This window comes from Atractosteus spatula, chromosome 11, assembly GCF_055471065.1.
Source record: "Atractosteus spatula isolate fAtrSpa1 chromosome 11, fAtrSpa1.hap1, whole genome shotgun sequence".
In the NCBI taxonomy this organism is placed as follows: Eukaryota; Metazoa; Chordata; class Actinopteri; order Semionotiformes; family Lepisosteidae; genus Atractosteus; species Atractosteus spatula.
This window is the reverse complement of record NC_142716.1, coordinates 33722113-33742749: the sequence shown is the minus strand read 5'-3', so window position 1 is coordinate 33742749 and position 20637 is coordinate 33722113. Positions and strand designations below refer to the sequence as shown.

General features: G+C 51.3%; 1 protein-coding gene across 2 annotated transcripts in view; it reads left to right on the top strand.

The window, feature by feature from the left end:
- Positions 1 to 20637, top strand: part of notch2 (notch receptor 2) — a 72343-nt gene that overhangs the window by 37355 nt on the left and 14351 nt on the right. For both annotated transcript variants that reach the window (XM_088927609.1, XM_088927608.1), the window contains exons 7-23: positions 885 to 1040; positions 1159 to 1344; positions 1765 to 1878; positions 2001 to 2114; positions 7550 to 7783; positions 9138 to 9248; positions 10238 to 10430; positions 11149 to 11294; positions 11970 to 12083; positions 12437 to 12556; positions 13850 to 14002; positions 15064 to 15292; positions 15873 to 16074; positions 17169 to 17322; positions 18111 to 18301; positions 19482 to 19614; positions 19816 to 20067. In XM_088927609.1, the coding sequence (XP_088783735.1) occupies positions 885 to 1040; positions 1159 to 1344; positions 1765 to 1878; positions 2001 to 2114; positions 7550 to 7783; positions 9138 to 9248; positions 10238 to 10430; positions 11149 to 11294; positions 11970 to 12083; positions 12437 to 12556; positions 13850 to 14002; positions 15064 to 15292; positions 15873 to 16074; positions 17169 to 17322; positions 18111 to 18301; positions 19482 to 19614; positions 19816 to 20067 (2802 nt within the window). The remainder of the gene's footprint in view (positions 1 to 884; positions 1041 to 1158; positions 1345 to 1764; positions 1879 to 2000; positions 2115 to 7549; positions 7784 to 9137; positions 9249 to 10237; positions 10431 to 11148; positions 11295 to 11969; positions 12084 to 12436; positions 12557 to 13849; positions 14003 to 15063; positions 15293 to 15872; positions 16075 to 17168; positions 17323 to 18110; positions 18302 to 19481; positions 19615 to 19815; positions 20068 to 20637) is intronic.

Below are 20637 nucleotides of genomic sequence, written 5' to 3'. Positions count from 1 at the left end.
ATGGGGTATGTCATGTTTTTCTAACATTTCGAACCGTTTCGAAGATATCCCTGGGATTACGGCATAGGCTGCATGCACATCTGCACTGGAAATAATCTGCCGGGATGTCCTGCAAGATCAACTGCGAAACTGCTTGGCCCGTTCCACAGATTTTTGGCGATCGGCATCGGGCCACTGACAGTTATGCACCAACTTCACATGATGTTGAAGATGCAGAGCACAAAGCATAAATAATCCTCACTACCTGGGCTTGGTCTCGGAAGACGTCACGTTTTAAATGCGGTGATTTTTAAAAAATGAACGAGCCATTAGCTCATACTTGATAGTGATTTCTCAAGAATGGATTTGGGTACATCTGGCCTGTGCTTCTTGCCCCCCCCCCAAGATCGAGATCTGGGCAGTGGAACACCCAGAAGCTAGAGAAGTGAGGTATATGTCCTTCCATTAGGGGATGTACAGTCAGTGGAACTAAGGCTCATAAGTTTCTTCTTTGTGCAGGAGTGCTACACTAGTGTACCTGTGCTCCTCCGGCCACAAGGGGTGCTTTTGTTCACCTCAAGATTTCAGTAAATTAGATGCATTTGAGATATTCATACACAGAGTGATAAAGGCCTTGACAATACACAACAGCTGTAAAAACCACATTGTGCTGCTTTAAAAGCAGTATGTGGATTTGTTTGTATGCAAGGTAGAATTAATATTTAAGGTAGTGGTTAAAATGAAAAGAAAACGTCTTTAAAAAGGCACAGGATTCCAAATGGCCATCAACGGGTTTTAATGGCAATTGTAAAACTGTTTTACTCGGAACCCTGAAGGAGCAAGTTCAGATTCGCCTCTAAGGGGCGGCTGTCAGGTGACTCATGTTGCTGTCGCTGCGTCGGCAGGTCTGCTGTGCCACCTGGATGACGCGTGCATCAGCAACCCCTGCCGCCAGGGCTCCGTGTGCGACACCAACCCCCTGAACGGCAAGTTTGCCTGCACGTGCCCCCCAGGCTATAAGGGCAACTCCTGCAACGAAGACATCGACGAGTGCTCCATCGGTGAGGATGCGCCCTCGCGCCCGCCCCCTGTGATGCCGCGCCCGCCCCCGTTGTCGAAACCGCCCGTGCTGACTGTGCTCTTTCTCTTTCTCTACCCCCCCCCCCCCCCCCGTGCCAGGCCCGAACCCTTGCGAGCACGGCGGCCGCTGCGTGAACACGGACGGCTCCTTCGCCTGCGAGTGCGCCAGCGGCTACGAGGGCCCACGCTGCGAGAGCGACGTCAACGAGTGCCACTCCTCGCCCTGCCAGAACGACGCCACCTGCCTGGACCAGATCGGGGCCTACACCTGCATCTGCATGCCGGGTACGACGAGAGGGCGGGGGGTCCCTGCGGTCCGGAGGACAGGCTCGTCGTGTCCACTCCACCCCGAGGCCTTGTCCCAGTGCATCCTGGATTTAGCCATGCCGCAAATAAGCATCAATGATAATTCAATGCAGGGACTTTTATAGCCACTGGCTAATCATTTATGAAGCAGGAAAACTCGATTGCTAGTTGTACTGAGGTCCTATAGTAACATGTCCGCTGTGAGGGAGCAGCACCGAGGTGACACAATGTTCTCCTGGTTTTAGTGGTATAGACCTTGAAAAAAGCTGCAGAAGCCTCTTGTCGTGTGGTCTCCTAGTTCTCGGCATGGATGCTAATAGGTAGTTTTCAATTCATTGGTGTATGATGTTTTTTTTTAAACTTTCACTGTGAGATCACCATGTCTGTCTGTCTCCCCAGGCTATACGGGTCTTCACTGCGAGACGGACATTAACGAGTGCGCCAGCAGCCCCTGCCTGAACAACGGGCGCTGCCAGGACCGGATCAACCACTTCATCTGCCACTGCCCGGCAGGTCCGCCCCTGTCGTCTTCTTCCTCCACCTCTCTCTCTGTTCCACCATCTCCCGACTTACCGAGACTCCAGCCCCAGCACAACAGACTGCTCACCCACTTCTTCCCCCTCTCTCTCTCTCAGGGTTCAGTGGGGAGATGTGCCAGGTGGACAATGATGAATGTGCCAGCACTCCTTGCCATAACGGAGCCAAGTGTATCGACCGGCCCAATGGCTACGAATGCAACTGTGCTGAAGGTATGACGCTCGCCATCACACGCACACGACCGCCTGTGTGTGCTGGCACACGTGTGTAATAAGATGTATGCACAGGAAGACTGAGACCTTGGCATGTGTATATTACTTAGGGTGGACTAAGGAGGGGCCAATAGCTCCTATTTGGGCAGCACAGACACAGTGTCTTCCCAAGAACACAAGACAGATTTCAGATGGAAAGTCAGTCCATCTAGCCTGTGTGGTCTTGTGGCCTGAGAGTCTTATCCAGCCATTTCTTGTAAGAAACCAGGCTATCGGCTTCAACACCATGTTGGGTAGTTGGTCCATGTCCTCACAACTCTTTGGGTAAAGAAGTGTATCTTGTTCTCAGCTTCAGCTTCAACGTAGCTTCTACCAGTGCCCTCTGGTTTGTGTGCCCTGGTCTGTTCTGATGAAGTGCACTGGGTTGACTTAGTAAGTTTGATGACTTTTGATGATTCTGAATGCTTATATTCAGTTTCTAGTACTTGCATTGAATGCTTGTGTTCCCCATTCTCAATGGCTGCTTTGTGTAGGTGGTGCTATAATCACTGACACTGGGCAGAGCTAGATGGTAAAGTCTCCTAGCTCCTATTCCAGCCTCACATTCCTCTAGCTGCTGGTCTAAAACAACAAGAGTGATCAGGCACGCCGAAGGCATGGGGGGTGGGGGTGGTACTTTCTGAGCAAGGTCAGTGGGATTCAACAGCAAGAACAGGCATTGCTAACCAGTGCACCATTTTGCCCCCCTCATTATAATCCAGTTATAGAATTATTAATGTCATTGTGTACATGTGCAGTGAAACATGCACTGTCATAAATATTGAAACACTGAAAGATAGGGCCTTTCTGCCCTGTTTATGGTCTTCAAAATCTTTGCCAGCACCCTAATTTGTCAGTAGCACCGCAGTGTTCAGTGCTTCTTAAAGCCACGCTGATCAAGCTGTGATCCTGCCTGAGAGCAGGGTCAGATTCTGAGCCTGATCCAACAAACTCAAGTTAAGATCAGGACAGTAGCCTGGATCCAGGATGAGATCCTGTTAGTACAGCAGACCCCTGGTCCTGAGTGGGAGTGGGCATGGCAGGTGAGGAGCGCAACTTCTGAATATTCTTGGCTCGGATAAATGAAGTCAACGAATTGGCTATTTTTATACAAGCATTAGAATGCATATGGAATCCTTAAGAGATGAAGACTCTATCCCATTGAAGGCTTTGGAATCTACACGGTCATAGTAGTAAAGGTTTCTGGATACTGGTGCAGAAATGTGGGCAGAGGTGTCCCACGTGATTTAGCGTTTAAGACACGTGCTGGTGTACAGAGACACAAGGCACACGCTCTCGCACAGGAAGAGTCACACGTGCACAGACCCGTGCGAGAGACTTGAGGAAGAGATGTAGCCGTCGAGCTCCCCGTCAGAGATCTTGATAACACAGAGGAGCAGAGTGCCTGGTGCCTGTAACAGGACTCGTGCTCCCCGGTCTGTGTGGGGCTGTGACTGTGGCGGGGCTGGTTAGTCACACTGTCGTGCCTGCCTTGTGCCGACTGGCTGCTGTGTTCCCGGACAGCATCCTCTCATGGCTCTGCCCCTTCAGCGGATAGATATTTCTACAACTGCGGCTGATGCTGACGTTCATCAGCTTCTCAAACATAATCCAAGTATCCCCTGTGGCACAGATTATTCAAAGGCGCCACTACCCGCACGCAACAGCACTTCCACACACGCGCGCGTGCGAACCACACACACACACACAGTGTATTAACAGAACACAGACACCCATTCAGCATGCAAACGCTCACCCACTCACAGTTATTAACTCAAGCTCAGTACATGGCGTGTCTCCCTGGCAGGTTTACGCTACTTAACCGCTGCTCATGGTCTTCTATATTCCTTTTTAAAGGCATATATAGAGTATACAGGGACCCCAACAACAACACAACCCCAATGAAGATTCCAAATCGGATATAATATTGCACATTTAGACCAAAAAAGAAGTACTTCATAAGAAAAGTACAGTGTGTCCTATTTAAATTTGTGGGAAATTAAGAAAACAGATGTGGGTACCGTAACAAAATGAATCTGGTGGTGTGTTTTCCAAATCATAACAATTACAGGCCTTAGTTTCAGCTGGCGAATCTGACTCTGTCCTTTTGGCTTTTTGGTGATACTATGGCGGGCGTTCTTGGGGTCAGGCTTTAGATTTAATTATGCAGTCGAAGGTTTCATGGATGTCCCTTTAACTGTGAGTTTGCTTTTAATTGAGATTGATCACAAACTCATAACTAAAGGACCTTGAGATACTCAGTCATCTTAAAGTTACAGTTAGTATGATCACTCCTGTGCATTTATGGATCATTTATTGCAACTCTACATAACCCCAGCTTGTAGTAAATTGATTCTTAATGGATCCCGAGGAGCCCTGTGCTTTTACAGGTGGTGCTGCCTCAAGCAGAATTGGCAATTCCAGTTTGTAAAGGTACATGAAATTGGCCATTCCAGTTTGGGTGTGCATGTGGAATTGGGAATTCCAGTTTATGAAGGTACATGAAATTGGCCATTCCAGTTTGGGTGGGCAGGGGGAATTGGCCATTCCAGTTTGGGTGTGCATGCGGAATTGGCCATTCCAGTTTGTGTGGGCAGGGGGAATTGGCCATTCCAGTTTGTGAAGGTACATGGAATTGACCATTCCAGTTTGTGTGGGCAGGGGGAATTGGCCATTCCAGTGTGTGTGGGCAGGGGGAATTGGCCATTCCGGTTTGGGTGGGCACAATGAAGTAGATAGTGGCTGAATTCCTCCAAAGGAGCATCAGAATAGGCTTGTATGTACCGTGATTTCTAGAACCCAACTGGATAGTCACAGATCTGAGGTCAAGTGAGAGATTTCGCCTATTTAAAAACAAACAAAAATGAAGGTCTTAACAAAGTAGATAAAGCAGGTACTTGGCTCCATGAAGGTATCACAAAGGCAACATAGACAGATTTTTTTGGCTCATTGTTTAAAAAAAGAGACCTTTGTGTTATCTGCTGCTTAGATGGAGCTTCCAGGCAGCAGAGCATTGAGCTCACTTTCAGTTAAGATTAAGATTTTCCATTCAGGCTGTTTACAGTTTCCTCCTTTGTAAAACATTCTGCCTGCGATTGAGTTGAAATACCTTAATCTGCTCAGTTTTTAAAAACATGGAAAAAACGGGTGAAAATAACAGCAGCAGGTAATCCCTCACTCTCGGGGGGGATATTCACACTGTGATTATCTTTACCCCAGTTCAGTTTTTAAAGAGTGTGCAGTCGATCTAGCTCCATTATTATTATTATGCGGATGACTTTGGCATGTTTCTTGTGACTGAGCTGTATGTTCTTTTTATATGGATTGAATTTGCGGGTAATGCACACAAGGAACAACGTTTTCATGCAAGACTTAGGCTTAGTCCAAGGGAACAATATTTGAATGCCATCACAAGCCGCATCTATTACAGGCAGCAGAGTGAAAGAGGTGGAACTGATTAATGCAGCAATTGTTTTTTGGTACAAAACCATTCATCATTCTTAATGATACAATGTATGAAACCTATAGCTGTATACAACAAGGAGAGCATGTGTAGGATTAGGACGACTTTTGAATAACTCCTCTATTTGAAGATATTGACAGTTTTAAAATATTTTAATGGAAAAGGCTTTTAAAAAAAATGTTCCGCTGCAAAAGCATGATCTGGGTTTCTTGGAAGGATGCTGTTTTCCTGCGGACTGCTGGTTGAGTTGAAAGGCTGAGCTGAATATTGGAACTGCTGGCCCAGAGCAAAACAAGCTGCCCAGGTGTTTTACTGGAAGCCTTAAAATAGTGTTAAGGTGCCAAAAACATCTAGCTTTTCACAAAGCTTATGACTAAACTCCGGCATTTTCTGCTCCTACAGCAATCTACAGCAGTGACACGTTTCTTGTGTAAGGGATTATTAACATTGATGATTTGGGGGAAATTCCCTTAAGAGGTAATGTATGACTTTACATAGCAACTGTGCACACACAGCGTAGATCACTGCAAAGCTTCAGATCCATCCATTTTCCAACCACTTCAGCCAGCCCAAGTTGCCGGAGCCTATCCCAGCCAGCAGCAGGCGTGAGGCAGGGTCCTCCCTGGAGGGGGCGCTGGTCCATCGCAGACTTGTTTCGCAAACCATCAGCCGGGCGAGAAGCAATCCCTTTCACAAGTCACTTGTGACTGTGATGTCAGTTTGCGGCAGTGTAGGTAACGGCTTTTCATGGCTGCAGACTTCCTCGTTCGGATATTTGGAACTCGGATCTTTGGGTATGAGGAAGTGGCTGCGACAACATCAGTGGTCCGACTTTCGTATGTGAGCTCTTTGTTAGAGGTTTTGTGCTTTTCACAAAGAGCATACGGACAAATCCACACATAAGAAGAGGCCATTCGGCCCGTCCGGTCTGGTTGACAGTGTTTTTTAGATGCTATACGTCTTAATGACACCTGGTGATTTAATGGTGATCCACTAAGCCTGCTGGACTGAATCTCTTCAGGAGCAGGGCTGGAGACCCCTGCAGTAGAAAACAGACCTTTTCTGTTTCCTCTCCTCACTACAGTACGTATACATGCTTGCAGACAGGGGACCTTTGGTTAACAGCAAAGGCAAGCGCAGCAGTAGCAATATTGAGGTGCTGGTGCACAGAACAGCCACCCACTCAGCACTCGGCTGGGTTCTCTTTTCCTGAATCCTGTTGGTCGCTGGATGGAATTCGGAGGGACGTAACTGTGCCACAGAGGAGTGCCCGCGGCTGTTAGCAGTTCTGCTTTGGTCTGAGGAGAAGGCTGTGCTGGCCCCGCGAATGGCTGCCTGCTGCTCGGCTTCGTAGTTGTGGTGGTCACCAGGCACAGTGTATCGTCAGTACAGCGGTGGCTAGGGCTTGACTGATGGTGTACAACCTCCTGGGTGGCCTCCTGCTTCAGTTTGTTAGGGAACTGTACTCATGCTCACCTGTACAAGTCTCCACAGCCCTGGAGGTGAGCTTTCTTCTTCCTTCTTAGCGTGGGTTTCTCCTCTCCTCGGCTCACTCTTCGTGTTGTGCTCTGCGGATCTCTATGATCTCTCCGTCTGCTAAAGGACAGTGGTACAGGTGGTCTGATCTTTTGAACTGTTCACGTATCCACCAGCGTGCTAAACCTCTTAGGGGCTTAGCCTGTTGTCCCTTGTGCGACACAGCAGCCGCGTGATGGTGACAAGGACAGCAGTTAACCGCTGCTCGTCGAGTGGAAAGAAACCCCTGGGCCTGCAGGAAGAGCCACGTCTCGCTCTTGCTGTGGCCCCTGGCTCTGCTCCGCTCCTCCGGGTGTGGCCCTCACTCAGCCCCGCTGTCCGGCTCTGACCTGCCCCCCCGTCCTCCCCTCCTCCCAGCCGCGCCCCCTCTCTCACCCTCCCGTCGGTCTCTCCGCAGGGTTCACCGGACTGCTGTGCGAGCAGAACGTGGACGAGTGCAAGCCCGACCCCTGCCACCACGGCCACTGCGTGGACGGCATCGCCACCTACACCTGCGTGTGCAACCCGGGCTACACCGGGCCCATCTGCAGCGAGCAGATCAACGAGTGCCAGAGCAACCCCTGCCAGAACAGCGGCCGCTGCGTGGACCGGGTCAACATGTACCTGTGCATCTGTCAGCAGGGCACAGATGGTGAGCTGCCTCTGGGGTCCTCCGCCGTCGCGCGGCTCTTCACGCCTGCCCCCTCCTCCCCGCTCTCTGTCGTTTTTTGAGGTGGTAAAATACAAATACGAAGTGCTCCAGCCCACTGGGAAGTGCTTCCAGGTGGCTCTCCACACTTTGCTGTATGCGAATGCTGCCACCCAGTGGCCTTTCTGTGCAGTGCAGCGTATCGCATTTGCCCCGTTGTGCCCCTGTCCTCTTTCTTTCTCTCTTAATTGTGGAAATCTCTAGGGTTGAACAGCTTTGCCGTTCCCGCCCTCGACAGCTCTGGCTTTTGCAGGAGTTGCCTCACCAAATTACTTCGACTCGTCATCATCGTCCTCAATTTCTAATTGCTTGCTACTGCTGAGTTAACAGAGTAGACCAGTCTTCAACAGTCTCCAGCTCCTCCTGGGGGATTCCCAGGTATTCCCAGGACAGCCAAGCTTGTCCCGGGTCTGTCCTGGAGTCTCTGCCCAGCGGTCTGTGCCCGGTACATCTCCAGCACGAGGCGCCTGGGGGGAGGCATCCTCACCAGATGCCCGAGCCACCTCGGCTGCCTCCTCTTGATCCAGGAGAGCAGGGACTCCACTCAGGGCTGTCAGGATGGATAAGGGGGGCCTTCCGAGCATTTCCTGCCGCTGCAGGGCTCGCTGAGGCGAAGGCCTGGGTATTCACTCAGCTAATCAGAACGCAGATCTCGAAGCAGGAAGTGTCAAGGCTGACAGCAGAGCCATCTTTGCAAAAAAAGACAGTTGTGTTGCGACAAGAGATCAGATAAAAGGAAATCTAAATGCCTTCAGTGACTCTTAAACTTTCTTAAACTTAAATTTTCTGTTGTGCTGCATAACTTTATTAAAAATATTTTTATTATTTAGTTCTAAAAGGCAGCGAAACTTTCTACTTCATCTTCAGCTAAGCCTGGCAAAACAGTGCGCTTTTTCATGAATAAATTCAGAAGAATTTGGTTGTGTTTTTAAGTACAATCCCATGTTGAACCCTGGGGACATTCAGCTGTGGAGTTGTCGGTGTTTTTCATCATCAAGGCCGTGATGCGACATTTTGATTCGATGTCAGAGAAAATGAAAAGAGCAGGCCTTCTGGGGACATCGCCCCGATACTTGGAGGTGTGGAGACTGGTGCCAAAGTAGTTATTTACCCCCGCTGGAAGGGGCTTCTGAGTTTCACCGTCTCGAGGGGCGCAGTATATTTACCTGGGCTGCAGTGCCTGGCTTTCATCCTGTTCCCAGTTCCCAAGTCCCATGGAGGATCCTGAATCCCAGAATCCCAGAGAGTTTGCGTTCTGCGTCAGAAATAAAGAAAACCTGTTCTGGTGTTTGCTCAGGGATCAACTGTGAGATCAACATTGACGACTGCGCGAGTAACCCCTGCCAGTTCGGAGTGTGTCAGGACGGGATCAACTCCTACGACTGCGTCTGCGCTCCTGGGTTCACTGGTATGTCTCTCCTTTCCGGTATAGCAGACAGTACTTGTCTCACCCCTGTGTACCTCTGTGGGGCCCTCAGCAAGTTTTCATTTTTATCTGTAAATACATCTTGCTTTTTCTTGCAAATAAAATTACATTTTCCGTCCCGTCACCCAAGAGTGTTTCTCCCCCTCCACGTTTCTACTGAAGGACCCCCTAAAATACAGCCAGACAGTTGCAATAAACACCCCTGCTTCCAGCCTTGGCCTCCAGGCCTCCACTGCCCCCCTTGCTGGCGCCTTGGATCATAGCAGTAGAAAGCAGCAGGACTGGAGGCTCAGGATCAGACCGGATTAGACCACAATGGGTAAAAAAGCAGTCCCCATAAAACGGAAAGTGTGGCAAAGCCCAGCCTTTTGCACCCTTTCACGCTGTAGAATGGAGAATCTAACAGGTGATCGTAGCCCTTCCATATCAATTTCAACACTCTGGCATGCAAGCTCTTTTAGGAGCCTAAGAGGAGAGACAGAGCAGTTCTGGAACAAGAATAATGCAGGTGAACAAGCACATTCAGTTTTATTATTGACACAAGTTCATCTGTTGAGGTCAATATCGGTCTGCTGTTAAAAATAACAGTCCTCTTGAGATCTTTGTTTTCGGCGAGCTCTTTTATCTTGAACTTAATTCTTTTCTTACAGGACTGATTTTCAAAGCCAGGATGAGATTTCCGCGGTACTGAAAAACATCTCGCAGTATTATTTTTACTGAAGCCGCTTGAACGTGAGGGTTATTGGCCGAGCCCCATTCTCATGTAGTTGTAGGAGGGGACATGCAGTGATTTAACAGAGCTGCATGGGCCTGGTGATCTCACAGCACCAAGGGTCGCAGTTCTGCCTCGTGTGTCCGAGTACTCTTGCCCCGTTAACCGCCTTGTGTCTGAAAGCAGGTAGCTCCTGTATCCAGTCTGGCTTAAAGTGCTGGACACTCAGTACTGATGTGTGCCCCTCCTCTGTCCACAGGCCCCGAGTGCAAAACTGATATAGACGAGTGCCTCTCGAACCCGTGCCAGAATGGGGGCACGTGTGTGAACGGCAATAACAGCTTCCACTGCGAATGTCCCGAGGGCACGCACGGCTTGCTGTGCCACGCCGGGCAGGACGAGTGTCTGAGCGCCCCCTGCGTGCACGGAGAGTGTCGGGACGACTTGGAGGGGTCAGTGCCTTTCACCTAGCACGCAGCTTCTCTCTCCCTCCTTTTCAAACTCGTTTCACACAGCTTCTCTGCGGAACATATTCAAATTCATGAGCAGTGAATTACAGTGTTGGCAAAGCAGATGCGGTACAGGTTTTCTCCTTGCTGTCTCTTACCCTGGTCAGACACTCAGCTAGTGTGTATTGGCTTTCAGGGCTTTCCAGTTTGTGTTGCATTTGTGTCTGTGCGTCCCAGTGGGTAAAGTAGTGTTGTCTGGCTTGTGCAGTGATTTAACTTTAATGTGTGTTGTGTTGTGCTGTCCTTAGGTCTGTCATTGTCCAGTGCTGTAGATGACCTCTCTTTCATAGTCCAGTGCTGTAGATGACCTCTCTTACATAGTCCAGTGCTCTAGATGCCCTCTGTCATAGTCCAGTGCTCTAGATGCCCTCTGTCATAGTCCAGTGCTCTAGATGCCCTCTGTCATTGTCCAGTGCTCTAGATGCCCTCTGTCATAGTCCAGTGCTCTACAGTAGATGTCCTCTGTCATTGTCCAGTGCTGCAGATGACCTCTCTCTCATAGTCCAGTGCTGTAGATGACCTCTCTTTCATTCTCCAGTGCTTCAGATGTCCTCTCTTTCATAGTCCAGTGCTTTAGATGCCCTCTGTCATTGTCCAGTGGTGCAGATGACCTCTGTATCATTGTCCAGTGCTGCAGATGCCCTCTCTCTCTGTCTCTCAGGTACAGTTGTCATTGTGATCCGGGCTGGACAGGGAAGAATTGTGAGCTGGATCAGGATGAGTGCGAGTCAAACCCGTGTCAGAATGGGGGGACCTGCACAGACCTCACTAATGGCTACACCTGCACCTGCAGACGTGGCTTCAAAGGTCTGTAAGACTCCTTTTCTGTGATTCTTCCTGTTTCTTTACCCCCTTCCTTGATCTCTTTTTTTTTTCCCCTCCCTGAAATTCAAATTGTCTTTATTGCCACCACCGGAAAAATTCAGTATTTCCAAAACGCACGAGGGACACAGGACAATCGCGCAAGTGTGGAATGTTAACAGCTGACATATATAATTCTTCTTTACCACAAATCCCCATACGTATCTTTCCTTTTGTACTTAAAAGAACAGAGCCACCTTTACTATGTAGAGCCCTCATCCCCAGTCTGTTTTAAATAGACCACCTCCCTTCTTCTCTGTCTTCTTTAGCAATACCACTCACTACAGCTACATTCATTCCCGTTCTTGAGTTTGTCTGGAGCGGTTGGTCCGGGTCAGAGGTCGGTTGATCTCCAGATTTTGGTTCATTCTGACAAACGCAAAGCCTGAAAAACATCTTGTTTCGGATGGGGGCACACCCCGCATTGGAAGGGTGTTCCCCCTACTCGAGCAGTGAGAGATCAAGCTTGCGCGCTCCGAACCGGGTCGTGAGAAAAGAGATAGGCCGGGAAAGACCCCCCTCGTCTCTCCCTGTTCTGTATCGTCGCTTTTCTCTCTCCCCCATTCCGCCCACCCTCCAGAGCACTCTCTGACCTCTCCCCCCCCCCCCCCTCCCCCCCAGGGTCAAACTGTGAGGTCAACATCAACGAGTGCGCGTCCAACCCCTGTCTGAACCAGGGCACCTGCGTGGACGGAGTGAGCAGCTACACCTGCCTCTGCGCCCTGCCCTACACAGGTAGAGTAACGCCACGCTCCGGGCCCGTTCTGCACCTTGTGTGTCCTACCCGGGCTCGGCTCGCGCAGGGAAAAGCAAATCAGAGTTTAGACTGTCAGGAACTGCCGTGCTGCGAGATTCCTGGTCGAGTTTACAACCTGATTGTGGTTCTTTTTCTTGATGTGTGATCTTTTTCTTCGGGACCTACAGCAGTACCCTTCACTTTTCAAAGTGTCTCAATTGCATTCCTTTATGCTCCCCTGAAAACGGATCCTGTAACTGCGCTGAGCTAACGGTTGTGTAGTTGTAGTCGTCTCGGAATCTTAGGTGGTGTGAGTGCAGCAGTGTAACCCTTGTTGTTGTTCTTTGCCCAGGTGGGAACTGCGAGGTGATCTTGGCGCCTTGTGCGTCGCAGCCCTGCGCAAATGCAGGGATCTGCCAGGAGTCTGCCGACTATACCAGCTACACCTGCCTGTGTGCCAGCGGCTGGCAAGGTGGGTATGATGAACATCTTAGCCTGTGTGTGTGTGGACGAGACGGAAGAGGGCGTGCTCCTGCAGACATGTCTTTCACGCCTGTGAGGGGCCTGTGAGAACTGTGACGAAGCGTGTGTGTGTGTGTGTGTGTGTGTGTGTGTGTGGACGAGACGGAAGAGGGCGTGGTCCTGCAGATGTGTCTTTCGCGCCTGTGAGGGGCCTGTAAGAACTGTGACGAAGCGTGTGTGTGTGTGTGTGTGTGTGTGTGTGTGGACGAGACGGAAGAGGGCGTGGTCCTGCAGACACGTCTTTGCGCCTGTGAGGGGCCTGTAAGAACTGTGACGAAGCGTGTGTGTGTGTGGACGAGACGGAAGAGGGCGTGGTCCGACAGACACGTCTTTGCGCCTGTGAGGGGCCTGTAAGAACTGTGACGAAGCGTGTGTGTGTGTGGACGAGACGGAAGAGGGCGTGGTCCTGCAGACACGTCTTTGCGCCTGTGAGGGGCCTGTAAGAACTGTGACGAAGCGTGTGTGTGTGTGGACGAGACGGAAGAGGGCGTGGTCCGACAGACACGTCTTTGCGCCTGTGAGGGGCCTGTAAGAACTGTGACGAAGCGTGTGTGTGTGTGGACGAGACGGAAGAGGGCGTGGTCCTGCAGACACGTCTTTGCGCCTGTGAGGGGCCTGTAAGAACTGTGACGAAGCGTGTGTGTGTGTGGACGAGACGGAAGAGGGCGTGGTCCTGCAGACACGTCTTTGCGCCTGTGAGGGGCCTGTAAGAACTGTGACGAGGTGTGTGTGTGTGTGGACGAGACGGAAGAGGGCGTGGTCCTGCAGACACGTCTTTGCGCCTGTGAGGGGCCTGTAAGAACTGTGACGAAGCGTGTGTGTGTGTGGACGAGACGGAAGAGGGCGTGGTCCTGCAGACACGTCTTTGCGCCTGTGAGGGGCCTGTAAGAACTGTGACGAAGCGTGTGTGTGTGTGGACGAGACGGAAGAGGGCGTGGTCCGACAGACACGTCTTTGCGCCTGTGAGGGGCCTGTAAGAACTGTGACGAAGCGTGTGTGTGTGTGGACGAGACAGAAGAGGGCGTGGTCCTGCAGACGTGTCTTTCGCGCCTGTGAGGGGCCTGTAAGAACTGTGACGAGGTGTGTGTGTGTGTGGACGAGACGGAAGAGGGCGTGGTCCGACAGACACGTCTTTGCGCCTGTGAGGGGCCTGTAAGAACTGTGACGAGGTGTGTGTGTGGACGCAGGAAATGGCGGCGAGGGGTCTGCTCACGTGCTGTTGCGCGTCTGTGGCTGTTTGCAGGTCAGCAGTGCACGCAGGATGTCAACGAGTGCGTCTCAAGGCCCTGCCAGAACGGCGCCCAGTGCAAGAACACTCTGGGCAGCTACCAGTGCCAGTGCCGGCAGGGCTACAGCGGGCCCAACTGCGAGACCAACATTGACGACTGCACGCCCAGTGAGTGCCCATCCACACACAGCCGGTCAAACCCGTCTGTATCCAGCTCTTTGCCCTTTCATGGTCAACACCACATATGAGCAGTTCTGATTATGGTGTGATTACATTAGAGCCCGAGAATAAAACAAAGAGGCAATCAGATGAAAAGATTGTACCCTACAGGCAGTATGTACGCTCCTGACTTACAAATTCTTATAGGAGCCCAGTCACGGAGGAGTGCGCTGGTAAACTGGAAACTCTATAAACTCTGTAAGAAGAGTAAAAGTTCCTCTTTAAGCACACTTCAAACAACACAAAATCTCCTGTTGGGTAAACTCAATCAGTGCCCCCTCCCACAGAGCCCTGCCATTGCAGGTCCTTGGCTCCATGTGCTGCTTCTGAAACATGTCCCAGTTTCTGCACTGTGTCAAGCCCTCGCTCTGAGGCGCTTCTCGCACTCGTGCAGTGAGACACAGTCAGCTCCTTGGCGTTCTCTGGCTGAGGCATAACCAGTTCTGTCCAAGGCTGCCTCTGGTGGTGCGGTCAAGGTCACTGTCGCCCTCAGCTCATGAGACGGGCAGCTTGCCTAACAGGTGATGGCCGTGCCGCTATTTCAGAGAACCTGGCTAAGAGATAAGATAGATAAAATAAGATGACTTTATTGGCCATATACAATTTCTTGGATTGGGAATTTGTCTTTTCGCATACCCCAGCTTGCTCTCCATGAGACACACAGACAGGGAGAGAAGCAGGGGGTCAGAGCGCAGGGTCAGCCATTTATACGGCACCCCAGGAGCAGTTGGGGTTAAGGGCCTTGCTCAGGGGCCCAACGGAGTAGGATTCCTCTGCCGGCTGAACCAGCAACCTTCCAGCCACAGGCGCAGAGTCTTAGCCACAGAGCCCCCGCACCTCCTGGCTATCTTTTCTGTGACTGAGGTGACCAGAGCGCCCACTCCCATCCTGCCTTGCTTGACTGCTTTAGCTGTCGTGGTGCACCTACACCGGACACCAGAGTGAGAGCCACGCTCCCCCAGCTTCCTGGCTCGATCCCGTGCGCTGATGCGTGTGTCCTTTCTTCCCAGGCCCCTGTCAGAACGGGGGCTCCTGCGTCGACAAGGTCAACAGCTTCTCCTGCAGCTGCCTGCCGGGTTTCCACGGCGACCGCTGCCAGGCGGAAGTGGACGAGTGTGCCAGCAACCCCTGCCGGAACGGCGCCACGTGCAAAGACTACGTCAACAGCTACGTGTGCAAGTGTGTGCCCGGGTTCAATGGCATCCACTGCGACAACAACATCCCCGAGTGCACTCTGAGGTAGGGGACTGGCGTCTGTAGTGCAAATGCGTTTCCTTTGAAGCCGTGCCTGAACCAGGTCATATTTAAATGTCTTGCATTTCTGTCAGTGCTCTGTGACCAGGTTTCTCTGTGTGTGTGTGACTCTTCACATCTGTGTTTCTGTCAGTGCAGTGTGAACAGGTCTCTGTGTGTGTGTGACTCTTCAGATCCCTGTGTCTGTCAGTGCTCTGTGACCCAGTCTGTGTGTCTGTGACTCTTCAGATCCCTGTGTCTGTCAGTGCTCTGTGACCCAGTCTGTGTCTCTGTGTGACTCTTCAGATCCCTGTGTCTGTCAGTGCTCTGTGACCCAGTCTGTGTCTCTGTGTGACTCTTCAGATCCCTGTGTCTGTCAGTGCTCTGTGACCCAGTCTGTGTCTCTGTGTGACTCTTCAGATCCCTGTGTCTGTCAGTGCTCTGTGACCCAGTCTGTGTCTCTGTGTGACTCTTCAGATCCCTGTGTCTGTCAGTGCTCTGTGACCCAGTCTGTGTCTCTGTGTGACTCTTCAGATTCCTGTATCTTTCTGTGTTGTGTGACCTGGTCTGCCTCTCTCTCTGGCAGCTCCTGTCTCAACAATGGCACCTGCATTGACGGCATCAACAGCTTCACCTGCAGATGCCGGCCCGGTTTCTCCGGAACCTTCTGCCAGTACAAGATCAACGAGTGCGACTCGCACCCCTGTCAGAATGGAGGCACCTGCACGGACGGCCTGGGGTCCTATCGATGCTCCTGTCCGGTGGGCTATACCGGCAAGAACTGCCAGGTCAGGGGTGAACACCTGCCGCCCACTCCCACACCCCCCTCCTGTCAGAGTCTGTGTGCCCGTGTAGTTACTGGACTCGGCCGAACAGGCACCCCAACTCCAGTTTCTGTTAGAGGGTCACATTATCTCCTCATTTCTAAATTTTAATGAAAGGAAAGGGCTATCCTGGACTTTTGTGTCGATGACATATGCTATCATGCTTAACCCTCTTGTTTATTCACTCTTGTATTGCATTTGTCCTAATATTTAATACTGACTCTGCTTCCAGGAAAGCAGAATAACTTTTATGCACAGCATGTGGGCTCTTGTATTCTCTGGGTGAGTTCAGAATTTGTCAGTCTGAACGCTCAGACAGGGGCCTACTGAGAGTTAGTCTGGACAGCTGGATGCGCAGGAAAAGAATGCCTGAGGTGGGATACTGCAGGGTGACAACAGCACAGTTAACTGGAGCTGCGTAGGTTGAGAATTAATGTTGCTCTGTATTTCTTCTGAAGTGCTTGTTTGCAGTTGAAGGTGCTCTGAAAGCCACATAATTAAAATTGTTGGCCCCTTTCCTAAAATTCTAATAAACGTGCACTGTTTATTTATTACTTTTTGTGTTTTTCAGTTCAATTGTTCTTTAAATCATTTAAAGTCTTTTTAAGCTTTTTTGAAAGTTGTAGCTTAAGCCATTCACGTCATCACGCAAGCTAAACATGTGATATGTTTAATTCTGTGAAATGGAAAAGGACTGATCGTCAGCTTGTTGATGAAAGGCGGCTCGTTCAGCAACAGAACGCTGTGTTGAAGGAGCTCTGTGGGTCTTCCGTGCCTCCTGTGTGTGTACAGCACACTGTTCCAGGTACTATGGCAACAGTGCCTTTGATCTGAACGCCTCACGCCCACTTTGGAATTAAGGCCAGCACTTCTCCTCTTGGGCATCTTGGAACAAGCTCCTGCAGTGGGATTCAGTCAAATAGCATTTGCATCTAATGTCTGTTGGAACTGCTGAGTGAACAGCAAACGTGTCATTTTTATTTCTGGCTGTGGTTTTGAAGAGGGCCGGCTGCTCCTGTGCTTTATTGTCTGTTAATATCGCCTCTCCTTTTCCGCAGACTCTGATGGACCTGTGTAAAGACCCCAAGTGCAATCACGGGGGCACCTGTGTGCAGAAGGGCACCGACTGGAGCTGCAGGTGTCCCGTGGGCTGGACTGGGTCCTACTGCGACGTGCCCATGATGTCCTGCGAAGACGTGGCCGAGAGCAGAGGTGAGGTCCCTGCCCGTCAGAACCGCTTGTTACAGGAGGTGGAAGGGAGACCTCCCACTGCAGAACAGTTTGCACATAAGAGTGTAGGAAAGGTCACAGCTGAGAGACACCCTGTGGCCCATCTTGCTCTTTTGCATCAAGTTGTTTCACAGAGGTTCCCACAGATTCAATTTCAGACGCAGGATGAAGGCGTCGGTTCCAGATCTTTTATATTCCTCTGCGTGAAGGAGCGTCTGTCCCGCATGATGTTTTGAGTGTCCCCTCAGTTTAATGGTGGCTTCTATCTCGGGGACCTTGTATTGCTGCTGATCTTGGGAGGGTCCCCCTGAGCTGGTTTGATCTTGGAGAATTTTAAGTATGTCAGTCGAGTCTCCACATAAGTGTGTCGCAGTATGACATCCCCTTCGGGTCAAGAAAAGGTCTGGATGCTCTCCTTTGTACTGCCTCTATAGAGGCAGTATCGTTGTTTGGTAGGGGTGACGCAACTTAATGCAATATTCCCCGTGAGGTCACACTCACGCATTGCGCCATGTTACAGTGACTTCTCGTGATTTGAGTTCTCCATCTATGATTGATAAACCGTATCCCGGTACCTTTGCTGGTCTTTACATTTCTTCTCCGTGGTCTCGCTGAGGAAAGTGATGAGTGAATAAACTAGATCTCTCCCGTCCAGGGTTTAAGTAGCCCTCCTGTACAGATCGTCTTGTTGAAGCAGAATGACGTTCCAGATGGGGCCGGGGGAAACCCGGATCGCTCATCCTCCTCGTCCTCGCCCCCCCTGTCCGTAGGTGTGGCGGTCAGCAGCGTGTGCAAGAACCAGGGGAAGTGCATGAACACGGGCAACACCCACCACTGCCAGTGCCAGGCCGGCTACACGGGCAGCTACTGCGAGGTGGACGTGCAGGAGTGCACCTCGAACCCCTGCCAGAACGGCGCCACCTGCGTGGAGATCCACAACCCCAAGGGCTATTCCTGCCAGGTGAGCCACACACTCCGAAGTCACAGAGCGAGGACGAAGGGGTAGCCCCTCGGGGAGAAATTCCGCTCGCTGCGCCGTGTCCGGCTGCAGGCAGAGCCGTTTCACGCGTCTGCAGGGGAGCTTACCCGCGGTCAAAACTGGCAGTGTTTTTGGAACTGATACATGATTATTCTGGGGGATATTTGTGTGACTGCTGGCGTCCTAGGAAGACGTGTGAGTGAGAGGGAGGGGTGGGATGAGAGGGGGGGAGGAAGCATAATGCAGCATTGTTGAAATGTTTACATGCTATTCGTTGACCACAGTAAACTATTTTTTGGACTAAAAATCAATACAATCAATATCCGTCTCTGGATTCTGCTCATTCGGTTTCTTAACCAGGCGCCTACGCTCATTGTGGCTCTGAAAATACGTGGTTATCTTAGGAATTTTTCAAAATTATAATAATAATTGTAATAATTGCTTACACTTATATAGTGCTTTTCTGGACATTCCACTCAAAGCGCTTTACAGGTAATGGGGACTCCCCTCCACCACCACCAGTGTGCAGCCCCACCTGGATGATGCGACGGCAGCCATAGTGCGCCAGAACACTCACCCCACATCAGCTATCAGTGGGGAGGAGAGCAGAGTAATGAAGCCAATTCATAGATGGGGATTATTAGGAGGCCATGCTAAGGGCCAATGGGAAATTTGGCCAGGACGCCGGGGTTAAACCCCTACTCTTTTCGAGAAACGCCCTGGGATTTTTAATGACCACAGAGAGTCAGGACCTCGGTTTTACGTCTCATGCGAAGGACGGCATCTGTTTACAGTATAGTGTCCCCGTCACTATACCTGGGCATTAGGACCCACACAGACCGCAGGGTGAGCGCCCCCTGCTGGCCCCACTAACACCTCTTCCAGCAGCAACCTTCGTTTTTCCCAGGAGGTCTCCCATCCAGGTACTGACCAGGCTCACACCTGCTGAGCTTCAGTGGGTTGCCAGTGGGTTGCCAAAATTGCTCTAAACTCTCGGGTTTGCCGTGACCTGGTTAAGCAATCAAGTGCTGCATGTGTGAAGTGCGAAGATTATAGCACAGTGGCTGGTGTGACAGCAGAGATACAGAGTTCAGCTCCTCTGCTGTTCTGCTCTGTGAATGAGTCTCTCTCTCTCTCTCTCTCTCTGTGCCCGAACCCGCAGTGCCAGCCGGGCTTCCAGGGGGTGAACTGCCAGTACGACGTGGACGAGTGCCAGTCTCAGCCCTGTCTGAACGGGGGCACCTGCATCAACCTGGTGAACCGCTACACCTGCTCCTGCCCACCGGGCACCAGCGGTGAGCAAGGGCAAGGGGGAGGTGCACACAGAAGGGGGGGGGGGAGTCAGGGGGAGATGGGGAAGAGGCGCAGGATGCACGTCACGTTTTGGATTTTGTTTTCAGGAGGATCTTACGAAGGACGGTTTGACCACATGACCATGTGCTCACCTTCACGTCGCAGGTTAAAGTCTTTGTGGCTTAATGTGTGTGTGCTCTCAGGCCTGCAGTGCGAGATCAACTTTGACGACTGCGCCCCTGATCCCAGCTCACGGATGCCTCGCTGCCTAAACGGGGGTCAGTGTAATGACGGCATTGGGGGGTACACCTGCTCATGCCCGAAAGGCTTTGAGGGGGAGCACTGTGAAGGCGATGTGAACGAGTGCCTGTCCAACCCCTGTGACCCCACTGGCAGCCTGGATTGCGTGCAGCTCGCCAATGACTACCAGTGCCGCTGCCGCCTGGGATACACTGGTGAGCTCTCCTGGGGGACAGAGTGGACAAGAGGACACTGCTGTTCAACACACACTGCTGCACACCTTCACCAACACACACTGCTGCACAACTCCACCAACACACACTGCTGCACAACTCCACCAACACACACTGCTGCACAATCTGCCGAACAACACACTGCTGCACAACTCCACCAACACACACTGCTGCACATCTCCACCAACACACACTGCTGCACAACTCCACCAACACACACTGCTGCACAACTCCACCAACACACACTGCTGCACAATCTGCCGTTCAGCACACACTGCTGCACAACTCCGCTGTTCAACACACACTGCTGCACAGTCTGCTGTTCAACACACACTGCTGCACATCTCCGCCAACACACACTGCTGCACAACTCCACCAACACACACTGCTGCACAATCTGCCGTTCAGCACACACTGCTGCACAACTCTGCTGTTCAACACACACTGCTGCACAAGCCGCTGTTCAACACACACTGCTGCACAACTCCGCTGTTCAACACACACTGCTGCACAATCCGCTGTTCAACACACACTGCTGCACATCTCCGCCAA